The sequence below is a fragment of the Theropithecus gelada genome, chromosome 3 (assembly GCF_003255815.1).
Source record: "Theropithecus gelada isolate Dixy chromosome 3, Tgel_1.0, whole genome shotgun sequence".
Classification (NCBI taxonomy): Eukaryota; Metazoa; Chordata; class Mammalia; order Primates; family Cercopithecidae; genus Theropithecus; species Theropithecus gelada.
In genome coordinates, this window is record NC_037670.1 from 127,742,321 (window position 1) to 127,757,908 (window position 15,588).

A 15,588-nucleotide genomic window follows, 5' to 3' on the forward strand; every position below is an offset into this window, starting at 1 on the left:
GTGTGTGTGCTAGGTGGTAGCCTTATGCAATACCAGGACTATTATGAAATCCATATGCCTCTGATAAACTGAAAATATGTACAATTCAGAGCCCCAAATACAACAAAAATGAAATACGTGAAGAGCGATTAGGAACTTGAAATACTACCATTAGTATAAAAATAAAAACCAGATGCTGGCAAATTACATTATGAAATGAAGCATTTATCTCATTTCACAGATTTCAACAATTGCCCTTTTACACAAGAAAATTGTCTTTTTTATTGTTCCAAGATTATAAGAAAGTTGTAAGTTCTAGAAATCTTGGGAGGCGTGTAGTTATTTTTTTTTTTTTAGACGGAGTCTTGTTCTGTTGCCCAGGCTGGAGTGCAGTGGTGTGATCTCAGCTCACTGCAACCTCTGCCTCCCGGGTTGAAGCAATTCTCCTGCCTCAGCCTCCCGAGCAGCTGGGATTACAGGCACCCGTCACCAAGCCTGGCTAATTTTTATATTTTTACAAAGAGATGGGGTTTCACCATGTTGGTCTGGCTGGTCTCAAACTTCTGACCTCAGGCAATCTGCCCGCCTCGGCCTCCCAGAGTGCAGGGATTACAGGGGTGAGCCACCACACCTGGCCGAGTGTAGGTTTTTAAAGCACCTGTCGTGCATGCAGTAACAAAAGTTGTTATTAAGACAATTTTTAATAATGACCATGCTATTTCTTTGGCACATTGCAAAGGCTGGAAATACACAAGGGAAGGTAGTAGAATATCAAGTATAAGCTTTTACCTATTGATATGTGTCTGGAGGTCCCAAAAAAACAATACATGATAACAGGATAAAATGAAGAGTACAGGCCGAATATCGGAGGCACAGCTGCCAGCATTGCAAAGGCTAAGCCTGTGGGATTAAAAACCGAACAGAAATGGGAGATCATTAGAAAACAGAGGGGTTACATGTGTTTTTCTCTTGGTTCTTTATTTCTGATGAACGAGTGAAGCCCATCTTAATTTAAGTTGCAACCTACCCTACCCCAATCCTGCACATCATCTTACCTTGGTGCTGATAGAGTCTAGGTTGAGACAGTTTCCATTGTCATCTCCTTTTTGCCAGTGGGTGATTTTTTTTTTTTTCTGCTTTATTCTTTCACAAATTAGATAAAAGCAGAAAAAAGTCTTATCTTAGTGGGTGCCATTGTAATTTGGTGTTGATGCACAAATGCGAGCTCTTTCTCCAATGGGGTGATTTTGTGGGTTCTCTGGAGACCCCTTTGCAATAAAGGACTCCCAGTTACTATGCCCTAACTATGTAATGCTCCTTCCTCCTGACTCTTAGATATCCTCCCTCCAACTCTTATCAGAAGATACGGCTTTCCAGGTAATTTCGGCTGGCGTATGCTCATCCTGTAGGCAGACTTCTTGGGCAGGTACCTATCAAATGAGCCAAGCCTCGTTACCTTTCAGGATGCCCAGTTATCCAATGGGAAAGCTTGGCATTTAACTCCCAAGAAACTTTGGAAGCGCAGGTCAAACCCTCTGGAGGACTCTTTCCCTCACTCTGCTGTCCTAGGCAGTTCACATCATCCTTGACACATTTTTTTTAAAATAGACTTTTTAGAGCAGTTTAGGTTCACAGCAAATTGAGCAAAAGATACAGAGGTTTTCCATATATCCCCTGCCCTTATGTATGCACAGCCTCCCCCACTATCAACATTCCCCTCCAGAGGGGCACATCTGTTACGAGTGATGAACCCACACTGACCTATCATTATCACCCAAAGTCCACAGTTTACATTAGGTTTACTCTTGGTGTGGTACAATCTATGCAAATGTACAATGACAGGTAGCCACCATGATAGTATGATATAAAGTAGTTTCACTGGTTAGAAATTCTCTGTGGCCTATTTATCCTTCCCTCCCCCCGTCCCCTGGAAATTAATGATCTTTTTACTGTCTTTTTTTTTTTTTTTTTTTTTGAGACGGAGTCTCGCTCTGTCGCCCAGGCTGGAGTGCAGTGGCGCAATCTCGGCTCACTGCAAGCTCCGACTCCCGGGTTCACGCCATTCTCCTGCCTCAGCCTCCCAAGTAGCTGGGACTACAGGCGCCCGCCACTGCACCCGGCTAATTTTTTCTATTTTTAGTAGAGACGGGGTTTCACCATGGTCTCGATCTCCTGACCTTGTGATCCGCCCACCTCGGCCTCCCAAAGTGCTGGGATTACAGGCGTGAGCCACCGCGCCCGGCTTTACTGTCTTTTTAAAGACAGTCTTGCTCTGTCACCCAGGCTGGTGTGCGGGGGCATGTTCACGGCTCACTGCAGCCACAACCTCCCAGTCTCAAGCAATCCTCCCACCTCAGCCTCCCTAGTAGTTGAGACTACAGGTGTGCACCATCACACCTGGCTAATTTCTGTAGAGACCGAGTTTCCCCATGTTTTCCAGGCTGGTCTTGAACTCCTAGGCTCAGGCAATGTGCCCACCTCAGCCTCCCAAAGTGCTGGGATTACAGGCATGAGTCACTGTGCCTGGCCAGTTTGGCCTTCTTTAGAATGTCGTTCAATTGGGATCATACAGTATTAAGCTACATCAGGTTGACTTCTTTCACGAAGTAATATGTATTTAAGGTTCCTTTATGTCTTTTCATGGCTTGATAGCTCATTCCTTTTTAACACTGAATATTTCATTGTTTGGATGTACCACAGTTTACCCATTCATCTACTGAAGGCCATCTTGATTGCTTCCAAGGTTTGGCAATTATGAATAAACCTGCTATAAACATCCACGTGCAGGTTCACTTGAAAGTTTTTTAAAAACTTTATTTTTTAGAGCAGCTGGACTTTTTCATGCAAGAATTAGGCAGCAGTCTCCACAAACTCCAGGGGGTGGGGCTCAGCGCTCTGAGTAGCTTTCTTGCAGTCCTTCCTTACTTGACTGCAGGTGGAGGGGAAATGGATAGGGTTTTAACCTCTCCCTGGAAAATTCTCATTCCAAGTCAGTCTTCTCGTTCCCTCATGGAGCCTGGGTCATTCATTCATAGTTCCGGATAGACTGACTGGCATCCCTCTTCCAAATGTATAGGCAATAAGCACTCTTTGTTCTCAGCTTTGGGGGCTCAGCCAAATTTCTGGGACAACTAAAAAACTCATTTAATGCACTGTTACGCTGTGGAGGAGACAGCTTTAGCAAAACAAGAGTTGGGAAAGCATCCTAACTTCATGTATAATAACACGGTCACTCGAATGTTGTTAACAAAATTTATTTCTAGCAAAGAAATGCATGCATACGATTTAAAAAGCCAAGCAGCAAAGGCTCTCTGGAAAAGCCAGCTCTTTCCTGCTTACCCCTCTTCCTCCAGGTTTTGCTCCTCAGAGCCAATGACTTCCAACTTGTGGAGCTGTTTTTCTCTATTTACCTCCATTTTCCTAAATCAGCATTCTCAAAGGAGAGCGCTCCCCCATCCCCACTTCTGGCAGGAGACATTTGGGGATGTCTGGAGACATTTTTGATTATGATGATGGGGGAGGGGGTGAGTATTACTGGCATCTAGTGGGTGAAGGCCAGGGGTACTGCTAAACACCCTACCCTGCACAAGACAGGCCCCCCAAAACAAACAGGGTAAATGGCATGAAGTTGAGAAACACTGTTCTAAATATGTTTGTATCATGATTTCTCAATTTATCCATTTTAGATGCAAACTTAATTTCCCATTATGTTTACCTTTTCAGCTTTTCATTATGTGACTTTTTTTCTTTCAAGTTTGAGATCCTCTACTGATTCCTGGTGTTCTATATTTTACTATGGTGTGCCTTGTTTTATTTTTCATCTATTCTGCTGGATATTTTATGATTCCTCTCAGTCTGAAAACACATGTATTTCAGCCCTGGGGATTACTCTTTGATCATTTCTTCCTTCTGTTTACTCTCTTCTTTCTTTCTGGAAGTCCTATTAGATGTATGATGGGACATCAGGCTTGATCCTCTGGTCTTCTTATGTTTTCTCTCTTACTGTCTTTTTCTTCTGCTTCCAGATGTCCTCTACTTTGTCTTCCAACCCTGACTAAATATTTATTCCAGCTATCACATTTTTAATTTCTATGAGCTCTTTCTTGTTCTCTGAATGCTCTTTTCAAAATAGCATCCTGTTTTTGTTTCAGAGACTCAATGTGTTTTTGTTAGGATACTATAAAGTTTTTTATTTTGCCCTGTTATTTCTGTTCCTTATGAATTCTTTTTTGAATGATTTGGTCTCTTTCTTGAAGCTTCATATGTATTGGCTCTCTGTTTACTGATGGGCCTTATTGTAGGACAACTGGGTGGCCAGCCAGCATCTTTACTGGGGGACCTCTATTTGTCACTATGGGTCTTTTATAGGTCACCATCTGCTTTGGGCTATACGATTTTTTGCAGGCACTTTGAAGCAAACAAAGTAGAGCAAGGGAACAGCCTTTGTTGACTCACAGTTCAGTGTGCAGACTTTTAGGTAACTTTCCTGACATCTCTTGGTATTTTTATCCTACCATCCACTGCATCATGTAGATGTGGGGACCTGAGTGTATTGATGCTACTGATTGCAAAGATTTTGAACTAGTTCCTTTGCTTTTAGCCTTCTGCCTGACTTACAGCTTTCACAATACTTGGAGCCTCCAATTTCCCAGTGTTTTGTAGTGTATGTACCTACATTTAAGCTTCTCTACTCTAATGATTCAGCTGCCACTTGTCCATCTGCTTGCCATATATACATTTCTCCTGTTCCACTGTGTCTGCTCTCTCATGCTCTTCCTCCTTGCTAGCTTATACCATTTCCCCTTTCATTGTCATTTTAGAGGAATTTTTAAGACAATTCGAGATAAGAGCATACTTTCACTCTGACATGCTTAACACAAATTTTTTTTGGTAATTTAAATTATTTATCAATCACAAGAAATGTATTTACTTCCTTTTAGACCTCTATCTTTGCTATATTGTTTTTCATACTTATCTATCTTCATTAATAATGAGCAGAAAAATACCTTTCCAATGCAAATTTGATTGTGGGATGATCTGTGTCTCTCAGCAGTGTTCCACCTACTGAATCATTCCCTGATTTGAAATAATTTCTTCCTTTCTGTAATAATATACACTCCTAGTTTTCCTTTCCAGATACTTTTCTATTTCTTCTGCTGTTTCCTCCTTCTGTATTGGGTCTTTAATGTTGGACAGAGCTTGATCTTAGCTCCCTTCTCTTTTCACTCCACATTCTCTCCCTAGGTGCCATGGTCTATTGCCATGGTTTAAATGCTTTCCACACTTGATATCTCTAGCCCCTCCCTCTCTTTTGGGCTCATCATATATTAAATACAAACATGAAATATCTACTTGTCTATCTCACAAGCATCTCAAATTTAACATAATCAGACTTACTCTTCAATCCTATTCCTGTCATCTTATTATTTTTTATGTTTTGAGATGGAGTTTTGCCCTTGACACCCAAGCTGGAGTGCACTGGCACAATCTCAGCTCACTGCAACCTCCGTCTCCCAGGTTCAAGCGATTCTCCTGCCTCAGCCTCCCAAGTAGCTGGGACTACAGGTATGTGCCACTATGCCTGACTTATTTTGTATTTTTAGTAGAGATGGGGTTTCACCATGTTGGTCAGTCTTGAACCCCTGACCTCAGGTTATCCACCCACCTCAGCCTCCCAGTGTTGGGATTACAGGCATGAGCCACCATACCCAGTCCTGTCATCTTTATTATGTCTGCAATTGACACCTCCATCCCTCAGGTGTTTGAAACCGCAACCTGGAAGTCATTCTTGACCATCCCTCTTCTTCACCATCTCCACACATCCAACCCATAAGCCCAGTTGTCTTAAAGTTATTGTTGACACGCCCTCCTCCTTCTTTCTAAGTTAATCCAACAGCCAGTTTTGCTGATCTCGCCTACAAAATATATGTCTTTCCAATTCTTTCCATTCTTACAGCCAGCATTCTAGTTCGAGATGGAAGAAGGTCAGCTGGTTGAAGATAAGTTTGCAGAATGACGGTGAAAATTCAACTAGGTAGAATCCTGAGGAGTTCTTCGAGTGTGAGCTTGCGTGGTTGCCGGCAGACATTCCTGGAGCTCCGTCAGTCCAGCTTGACTGAATGTCAGTTTGACTTCTGCTTCCTGTTTTGGATACTGAGCCCTTATCTGCTTCTCACCCTGCCCTTACCTCTGCCTTTGAATCTGTCCATTTATCTATTCTTGGGGTGATGGCACCAAAATGATTGTGGGAATCTGTCCCAAATCTGCAAGATTTTGTATAACAGATTTAATAAATATGGTAAATCAGTCACTTGGAAAATTAAAAACAAAGCCAATTGCTCATTAGGGGAAGTGATTTTTTTTGACAATTTTTTGGAAACTGGCTACAAGGGAATTGATTTTTGGACAGCTGACCTAGAGGTGTTCAAGCCTTTATCACCTTTGCCTACCATGAGCTGCTGTCACCTCTACCTGGTCTCCTCACATCCATTCTGGTACCCCTCCCACTACCCAAATCCATTCCCCCCACGGCAGTCTTCAGTGACCTCTTACAGAGTGATATGGTTTGGCTGTGTCCCTCCCCAAATCTCTTCTTGAATTACAGCTCCCATAATTCCCATGTGTTGTGAGAGGGACCCAGTGGGAGGTAACTGAATCATGGGGGTGGGTCTTTCCCTTGCCGTTCTCATGACAGTAAGTCTCACGAGACCTGATTATTTTATAAAGGGCAGTTCCCTACACAAGCTCTCTCTTGCCTGCCACCATGTAAGATGTGACTTTGCTCATTTGCCCTCTGCCATGATTGTGAGGCCTCCCCAGCCACATGGAACTGTGAGTTCATTAAACCTCTTTTTCTTTATAAATTGTCAAGTCTCAGGTATGTTTTTATTAGCAGTGTGAGAAGACTTATGCACAAAGAAAACCTAAATAAAAAGTAATGCTGATAGCTTTTCACTGCACTCAGAATGAAACCCAAAAATGGCCTAAGAAGACTCTGCAGGCCTGCCTGTGCCCACCTCACCTGCCACTGCCCCCTGCTCCCTCACACTCCTAGAACAATGCTTTTCCATTCATTCTTTGTCCCACACCCAATTCTTTTCCTGCTCAGTGCCTTCACACATGCTATTCCTTCTGCCTGAAATGCATTTTCTCTTATTCTTGACCTGAGTCAGGTCTCAGCTCAAACCTCATTTCCTGGATCCACTATTTTTTTTTTCCCAATGGAGTCTTGCTCTGTTGCCCAGGCCGGAGTATAGTAGCACGATCTCAGCTTACTGCAACCTCTACCTCCCAGGTTCAAGCAATTCTCCTGCCTCAGCCTCCTGAGTAGCTGAGACTATAGGCACATGCCACCATGCACAGCTAATTTTTATATTTTTAGTACAGATGGGGTTTCACCATGTTGGCCAGACTGATCTTGAACTCCTTACCTCAGGTGATCCACCCACCTTAGCCTTCCAAAGTGCTGGGATTACAGGCGTGAGCCACCACAGCCAGCCCTAGATCCACTATTTTTATTTCTTTTTTTTTTTTTTTTTTTGAGACGGAGTCTTGCTCTGTGCCCGAAGCTGGAGTGCAGTGGCGCGATCTCGGCTCACTGCAAGCTCCCGCGCCCCCCCGGGTTCACGCCATTCTCCTGCCTCAGCCTCCAGAGTAGCTGGGACTACAGGCGCCCACCACCTCGCCCGGCTAATTTTCTTGTATTTTTAGTAGAGACGGGGTTTCACCGTGTTAGCCAGGATGGTCTCGATCTCCTGACCTCGTGATCCGCCCGTCTCGGCCTCCCAAAGTGCTGGGATTACAGGCTTGAGCCACCGCGCCCGGCCCACTATTTTTATTTCACAATACCTTATCTTTTCCTTCATTGTGCTTATCATTGTAATTAAAATTTTTCTATGTGCTTTTTTCTGCTTAGCATCTCATGCCTTGATTGGATGGTTAGTGAGCTCCATGAGGACAGTGAGCCAGGTAGGTGCCTAATAAACATGTACTATTTAGAATACATGAATAAATTAATGAATAAGTTAATGAATATTTTCTTAAGTTCTTATATGACATATAAAATCACAGGGTTGCTGCAATATACTACAGGAATTTAGCATATCATGGTCCCTTGTAATTAGAATATGGACTCAGAAGCCACAAACCTTCAAAACAACCATAACAACAAAATGTTTCTTGAGTGACTGACTTAGCAAGTGGCAAGATAATGCCCAACCAATGTACTGATCTGCAAAACAGTATCACCATTTTCTACTATTAATATCCCTGGAGCTTTCTTTTGGAGTCAGGGTCTCACTCTGTCTCCCAGGCTGGAGTGAAGTAGTATGATCAGAGCTCCTCACAGCCTTGAACTTCAGGGCTCAAACGCTCCTCCTGTGTCAGCCTCTCAAGTAGCTGAGACTACAGGCATGCCCAGCTGTGTTTTTTGTTTTGGTTTGTTTTTTCAAAGGTAGAGACAGTGTCTCACTTTGTTGCCCAGGCTGTTCTCCAACTCCCAGTCTCAAGTGATCCTCCCACCTTGGCCTTCCAAAGTGCTGAGATTACAGGTTCAAGGATTACATGTTTCTGAAGAATACCTTTAGACAGGTAAAGGTTACTAGAAAGATATGATAAAAATTATGAATTTGCAATCATGATGAAATAAACAGAAGGTCAAGCATTTGTTTGAGGACAGCGAGGGGGGAAAGAAAGATCTACTAACCTTGAGGAAGCTGAAGCACCCCTGTGCTTATGCCTGAGACCAAGTCACCCAACACATATTCCTTGAATTTGTATGCTGGCAGCCATTTAGTTATGGGTAGGAACATATAAATGATATTTCTTATTTTTTTAGGAGTACATCTGAAAGGACAAAGACAGACAGAGATAAAGTTATAAATGAGAAACATCTCTGTAGAATTCAAACCAAAGCACTTTCCATTCCTTATTCCCAGGAGCAATCTGGAAAAATTTCCAATTGGTGATTCAGGATATTGCCAGACAGGGTAGGAGTCAGGGGTGGGGAAAAAAAGAGAGTGGCTGGAATATTCCTGGGACACAAAAGGTATTTTGAAGGTGGGTGGAGAATTAGAAAGCGTGCTGGTTATGTTAACATTTACACAGACAAACGGCATAGTAGGAATTCAATAAATATGGTGAAATTCATGATGAAGCCTGTGTACAGATATCTAACACTGACTGAACCTCGTGAACAGCTTTGCAAACCATGATGGCTCAGCATTCATTTTTTTCTCCACTTCACCAAACAGATTTTCTTTACACATTTGACCTTGCGCCTCTCATAACTAAATGATACAATAACAGAAACAGGTTAAAATGCAACATACGTGAATGCCTGTTTCAGCTTATCCGCAATGGAATCTGGAACCTTGTCCTTAGTGTGTAATCTTTCCTGGAGGACCGGATGACTAAAGATAGGCCTTTCCACATAGTACCTCTGGGTTGCTGCAAGGATTTCATTTTCTTCAGCATGATCCATAGTACTCTGAAATCACTCATTAATAGCAGGAGACAAGCATTTCCTGAGTGTTACTAGGGGAAAAAAGAAAAAATCCATTTTACATGCCAAAATCCTACTGATGACTTTTCCTAAGCATCTCTTCTTTGTGGTGTTCCAAGCTCTTCTGAGGCTTTCTTTGGACACCCCAGAGGACCTAATGGATTGATCTGTATATAGGAGGCAGTAATTAATGAAATCAAAATCAATAAAAAAAATAAACGTGACTTATTGCCTCCCAGGGCAATAAATGGTTAATGTGTGTACTTTTAACAAAAGCTCATATTAAGTGCAATGGCTAAATACTACAGTCAGTTGCCTCTAGGTCCATATAAGAGGAATTGCAAATCAGGTCAATTTTGACCAGCTATATGTCAAGGAAACAGAAAAAAAGTGTACGATCAGTCCTTAAATTGACTCAATGTTTCTTAAAGCTATATTAGCCTCCCTTCCAATTCTATATTTATGGTTGATTACTCTTTAAATTATTCTATGGTTCAGGGCTGAGGCTTATATGTCTGTTTGAGGGAAGTTACTGGTGACCTTTGTGAAAGGCAATAAGTTAAAACATCAGCACACTATTCTAATATTGTTTTGAAGTTGATTACATTGTCATGTTTTTGATTATTAGAATGACTGATAGTTTTTTTCATTGCTACATAGTGATACTACTTATATGAGTAAAAGAAATGATTAAAGAATAAAAATACAACATATTTGTGCATATGGAGATGTGTACAAGAATGTTTTCTGCAGCCTTATAACAGTGAAACATTGGAAAAAATCTAAATGTCTACTTGTATGCAGTAAAAATACATTTTGGTATATTCATAAATTTAATTCTATATAGTAATTAAAAGAAACACACTACATCTATATGTGTCATCAACAAATCTCAGAGACAATTTTCAACAAAAATGTAAGGCACAGATGAATACTGAGAGGATTCAATTATTTAAAGTTTAAAAACAAAATAATAGTATATGTTATTACATATATTTGTAGTAAAAGTATAAAACCACTCTTGACAACAATAAACACTGAGATCAGGTTGGTTTTACCTCTAGAGAGAGGGAAATGAGACTAAGAAGGGATAGTAGAGGGCTTCTACTAACTGTATCTGCAATGTTTTAGTTTGTAAAAAAAGAACTGGCACAAAGACAGCAAAATATGAAGATTTTATTATGCTGTTTAGTAAGTAAACTGGTGCTTGTTACATGATTGTTTGCACTTGTCTGTACATTCGAACTACATACCTCATAATAAAATATTAAAAGCACAACAACTAAAGCCAGTGTTCCCAACTGAAGGAAGTTAATGGCAGAGCGGGCAGAGGTTAACGTGAATGCATGGCTAAGTGCTTGTGTGGTGACTGTGGAATTGTGAGGGCTATTAATGTTGGTCAATACAACTCCTTCACAGTGAAAACTCAGGTTTTCATCAAAATAAAGTCACATTCAAATTTAAATCAAGGCTGGGTATACTAGCTCACACCTGTAATCCCAGCCCTTTGGGAGGCTGAGGTGGGTGGATCACCTGAGGTCAGGAGTTCAAGACCAGCCTGGCCAACATGGAGAAAAACCTGCCTCTACTGAAAAAAAAAAAAAAAAAATTAGCTGAGAATGGTGGCACATGCCTGTAATCCCAGATACCCGAGAGGCTGAGACAGGAAAATCACTTGAACCTGGGAGGCAGAGGTTGCAATGAGCTGAGATTGCACCATTGCACTCCAGCCTGGGTGATGAGAGCGAAACTCCATCTCAAACAAAACAAAACAAATTGAAATCAGGGTTGTGTATGATCTACCACAAAATATTATGCAAAATAAATACCTATGTTGAAAGAGGTTGAAAATTCAAGAGCCTATAAAAAAATTATGGCAGCAAATGCAACCAATTACCATTAAGGATGACATTAAAATGTTACGGTTTGACTGTTTTTGTCTCTTTCAAATTCAAGTTGAAACTTAACCCCCAATACAACAGTATTATGAGGTGTGGTCCTTAGGAACTGATTGATCATGTGGGCTCCAGAACCCTCACGAATGGGATTAAGTTATAAAAAGACATAGCAGAGGGGGCTCACCCCCTTTCATCCCTTCTGTCCCTTCTGCCATGTGAGGATACAGCGTTCCTCCTCTCCAGAGGATGATGCAATAAGACAACATCTTGGAAGCAGAGACACCTGGCCCTTACCAGCTGGTGCCTTGTTCCTGGACTTCCCAGACTCCAGAACTGTGAGAAATAAATTTCTATTGTTTCGAAATTTCTGTCTGTAGCATTTTGTTATAGCAGCTCATATGAACTAAGAAATGGTAAATCTGGAGAAAGAGAATATTGCAGAACCCGAGAAATAAAGATTATACGTTTTTTGTTTCAGACTAGCAAGGTGGGTTGGCCACCTCTCATCCAGCTCTTTAGGGCCACTCTAGGAACTCATCAAAATACAAGAATGACTGGGATGATGTGTGAGTGGAGTTCGACACATCAAAACCCTACCACTGGCTTCCACCTGCCCTAACTCCTCCAGATCATTACATGACATCATTATAAAACCATCTGTCATCCAGGCAACATACCATGCTGCTTTACGCCTCTGTGCCCATCTAGAGTTTCAATTCATTCTAATAAGAGATGTTGTTTCTTTCCCTTCACTCCTTCCATTTTCCCCACAGCCTAATCATTCTATCTTCCAAACCCTTGTTCTGTCTTCTGCTTCTCTGTGAAGTCTCCCCTCACTTACAATCCTTTATGAAATGGGCCTATGCATGTTACTTTGTATGCTCTTCCATTCTTCTATTCTAATAGAATCATTAATCTACTCTTCTAGACTGTGAATTCCTTGAGACAATATCATACTCTGAATTCCCAGGACCTATCTCAGCACTTGTATCCTAGCAGGTGCTGAGTAACTGGGGGGTGAATGAAATCTTTGAATGGGTATGTTATGATTATTGATAATGCATGCCATGCTTCCTGTCTAATCTTTCATCTTATAGATTACATCTGCTTTAAACTTTTATTATTATTCTTTGTAGGCATCATCTTCTTAGTCTTCTTTTGTCCTAGTTCAGAAAGGTAATTTCTTCCTTCATGTGGCCACTCGAAGAGAAAAGGAACCGGTAGACCTGAGGAAGGTTTAATAAGAATCAGACTCTGGTTTTTCTCCTGCTGCAGAAACTCAGTTTTACCATTGATTTTCCTGTTACCCCACAGGAGTTTGCCCAGCTGTCGACTGGGTGAATTATGATGATCATGTCTAGGGATGTTTTATCACCTACAAGGCAGTGGTGACCAAATGTGGCCAATCATCACAGTGGTCTGGGGAGGGCTTGAATTACTGGGTTCAGGGCCTTACCCTGAACCTACACAGTTAGGATTTCCACTGGGTGAGGCCCGAACAATGGGTATTCACTACTTGTGGGTGTAAGCATGTGTCCCTTACCCATGTATGTGGCAATCTTTTCTGGAGATTTCAGGGCAATAGAATGGTTTACACTGAAGCATAGCAAACACTTAAAATAGGAGGCATCTCTATCTTTAGTCTTGAGAGTCCTTTGGCTATCCCCAACATCAGGAATTCCTCATGACACCCACGAATCTGAGAGTATAAAGACAAGAGGGTGGTCACTTACCACTCCCTTATTTCTCCTTCTCCCAGAACCTCAAAATTTCTTCTATTTCATTAAGCAGAGCAATTATATTTATGTATTAAAAGTTCCCCAGGACATGCAGTTGATCAGCTAGATAGGTACTTGACATATTGAAAACACTGACTTTCAACTCTGGCTAAACCCAGAACTTCCTCAGGTACTTAAACACTAATGCTTAGGCTCCACACCCGACCAATTATAGCACGGCCTCCAGGAGGCAGGCTTGGGCATTTCTCTATAGCATCCTAAGATGGTTCTAATATGCCGTTTAAGTTGAGAATCACTGGCTTAGAATCTGAGAGAGCGAGAGAGAGAAATACATATGAAAAATACGTAAGAAAAATCACAAAGAAATATTTGAAAATGAAAGCCAATTATAGATGTTGAAGAAACTAATACTGAATCAGTGACTGATTAAAGCCACGTGAAATCATTTTTAAAGTAAGCTTTATGATATTATACATCATATATAGAAGATATAATACAAAATAATAAATGTAATTGCCATAATATGCTGACTCAAAAGTACATGAAATGAGTTTGGAAGAGGATTAAAATAAGGACATAATTTAGTGGTAAAAAGAGCTTTTTCAAATTTGCCATTTTCATTTAGGGCATTGGTTCTCAGCCATGGCTGCACATTGGAGTCACCTGGGCAGTTTTAAATACTGATGCTTGACTCTATTTCCAGGGATTCTGGTTTAATTGGTCTGCAAAGCAGACACGGATTGAGAGCTTAAGAAGCTCTCAGGTGATTCTATTGTACAGCTAAGGCTCAAAACCACTGACTCAGGAGATGGCAAAACAAACACCCTCACCCACGCATCCATGTGCCCACCGCCCAAACAAACAAAAAGAAAAAAACCTAAATAGCGTGTACATAAATTCTGCGCAATGCATCGTAGCACTATCTTTACTTATGTGTGTCTGCAAAATAATACAAATTACAAAACAGTACTATTTGGCTTAGGTTTCTCAAGCAAAGTCTTGTTTCTATGCTTATATTCTCACAACAAAAGAGAGTTGTATGGAGGTGGGCCGTGTAACATCCACTATACTTCAGGCAAATGCAGTCTTAACTGTCATAACCATTTCCTTGTGGGTTTCAATTAGGAGCAAATCTCAAATTGAGATCTCAAAACATTAGATGGATTTTCTAAAGCATTAAGATATGCACTATCTGTAGGGTTGCCAGAGAAAATATAGGAGGCTCAGTTAAATTTGCACGTTAGATAATCAAGAAATAAACTTTTAGTATAAGTATGTCTCAAATACTGCATGGGATATAATTAAAAATATTCTTTGTTTATCTCAACTTTAACTGGGTATCTTGTATTTTTCTTTGCTAAATCTGGCAACCTTAACTCTCTGTAGGTTAGGAAGAGACACAGAGATGACTTCTCAAATATTTTTGAGATACTGGCACCCTGGCTATTAATCTATGTCCTTTTTGAGAGAGCTGGTTGGTAGTTCAAGGATGTTTCAACTGGAAAAGGAAAGGAGAAGAAGATATAATGAAAGGCTGTCCTTTTGGGGGAATTTTTATTTGTATCAACAACGATTAAATAATTAAAGCCTCGAAGGCTATCAATAACCATCTTATCAAAGGCAGAGAGGCAAAGTAACCAAGGAACCAATACTAGGAGATCAAATAACCAGACTCTTATACGACAGATAAAGAGTTTCCAGTGTGCTGATTGAAATTATAAATCACCAAATTGTAAAAGTACACAAATCCTTACATGAGAAAAGTCACTTACTAGGATTACCTAAATGGACACATCTTCTGGCAGGTCCTCAAACACAAAATACTAATGATAGCAAAGCAAACTGACCTAGAGCTTCAAGGTCCATTTCCCCACAGCTATGAAGGGAGGAATTTTAAGGTAATGTAGAACATTTTTCATCATAGTTTTTTATTTTTTTTGAGACGGAATCTTGCTCAGTCGCCCAGGCTGGAGTGCAGTGGTACTATCTCGGCTCACTGCAACCTCTGCCTCCTGGGTTCAAGCGATTCTCCTGCCTCAGCTTCCCAATTAGCTGGGATTACAGGTGCCCACCACCATGGCCAGGTAATTTCTGTATTTTTAGTAGAGATGGGGTTTCACCATATTGGCCAGGCTGGTTTCGAACTCTTGACCTCAGGTCATCTGCCCACCTCAGCCTCCCAAAGTGCTGGGATTACAGGCATAAGCCACTATGCCCAGCCCCCTCTAGAGATTCTAATTTAGTAATTCTAGAATCTGTATTTTTTTAAAGCTCATGGAGTGAGACTGATGCACAACCTATTGGGAAAATAGTTGCGAGCCTCATGAAAGGAGAAACGCAATACTACTAATTTCTGTACAGTGATTGGTAGTTAGGGCTGAAAAATGTTTGCTGAATTAACATACAAAATTTGCCTCTGAGTCTTAGTTTCCTTATCTTTATTAACTTTTAAACCACTTTATTGAGATAT

The 15,588-nt window shown here is 41.0% G+C and overlaps 1 protein-coding gene across 5 annotated transcripts in view; it reads right to left on the reverse strand.

The window, feature by feature from the left end:
- SLC26A5 (solute carrier family 26 member 5) overlaps window positions 1-15,588 on the reverse strand; it is a 92,133-nt gene that overhangs the window by 60,367 nt on the left and 16,178 nt on the right. For all 5 annotated transcript variants that reach the window (XR_003118593.1, XM_025379638.1, XM_025379637.1 and 2 more), the window contains exons 3-5: window positions 9,309-9,513; window positions 8,684-8,823; window positions 769-879 (exon numbers count right to left, since the gene is read on the reverse strand). Coding sequence is in view for 4 of the 5 variants with exons in the window: in XM_025379638.1 (XP_025235423.1) it covers window positions 769-879; window positions 8,684-8,823; window positions 9,309-9,460 (403 nt within the window). In the remaining variant the exon portion in view is untranslated. The remainder of the gene's footprint in view (window positions 1-768; window positions 880-8,683; window positions 8,824-9,308; window positions 9,514-15,588) is intronic.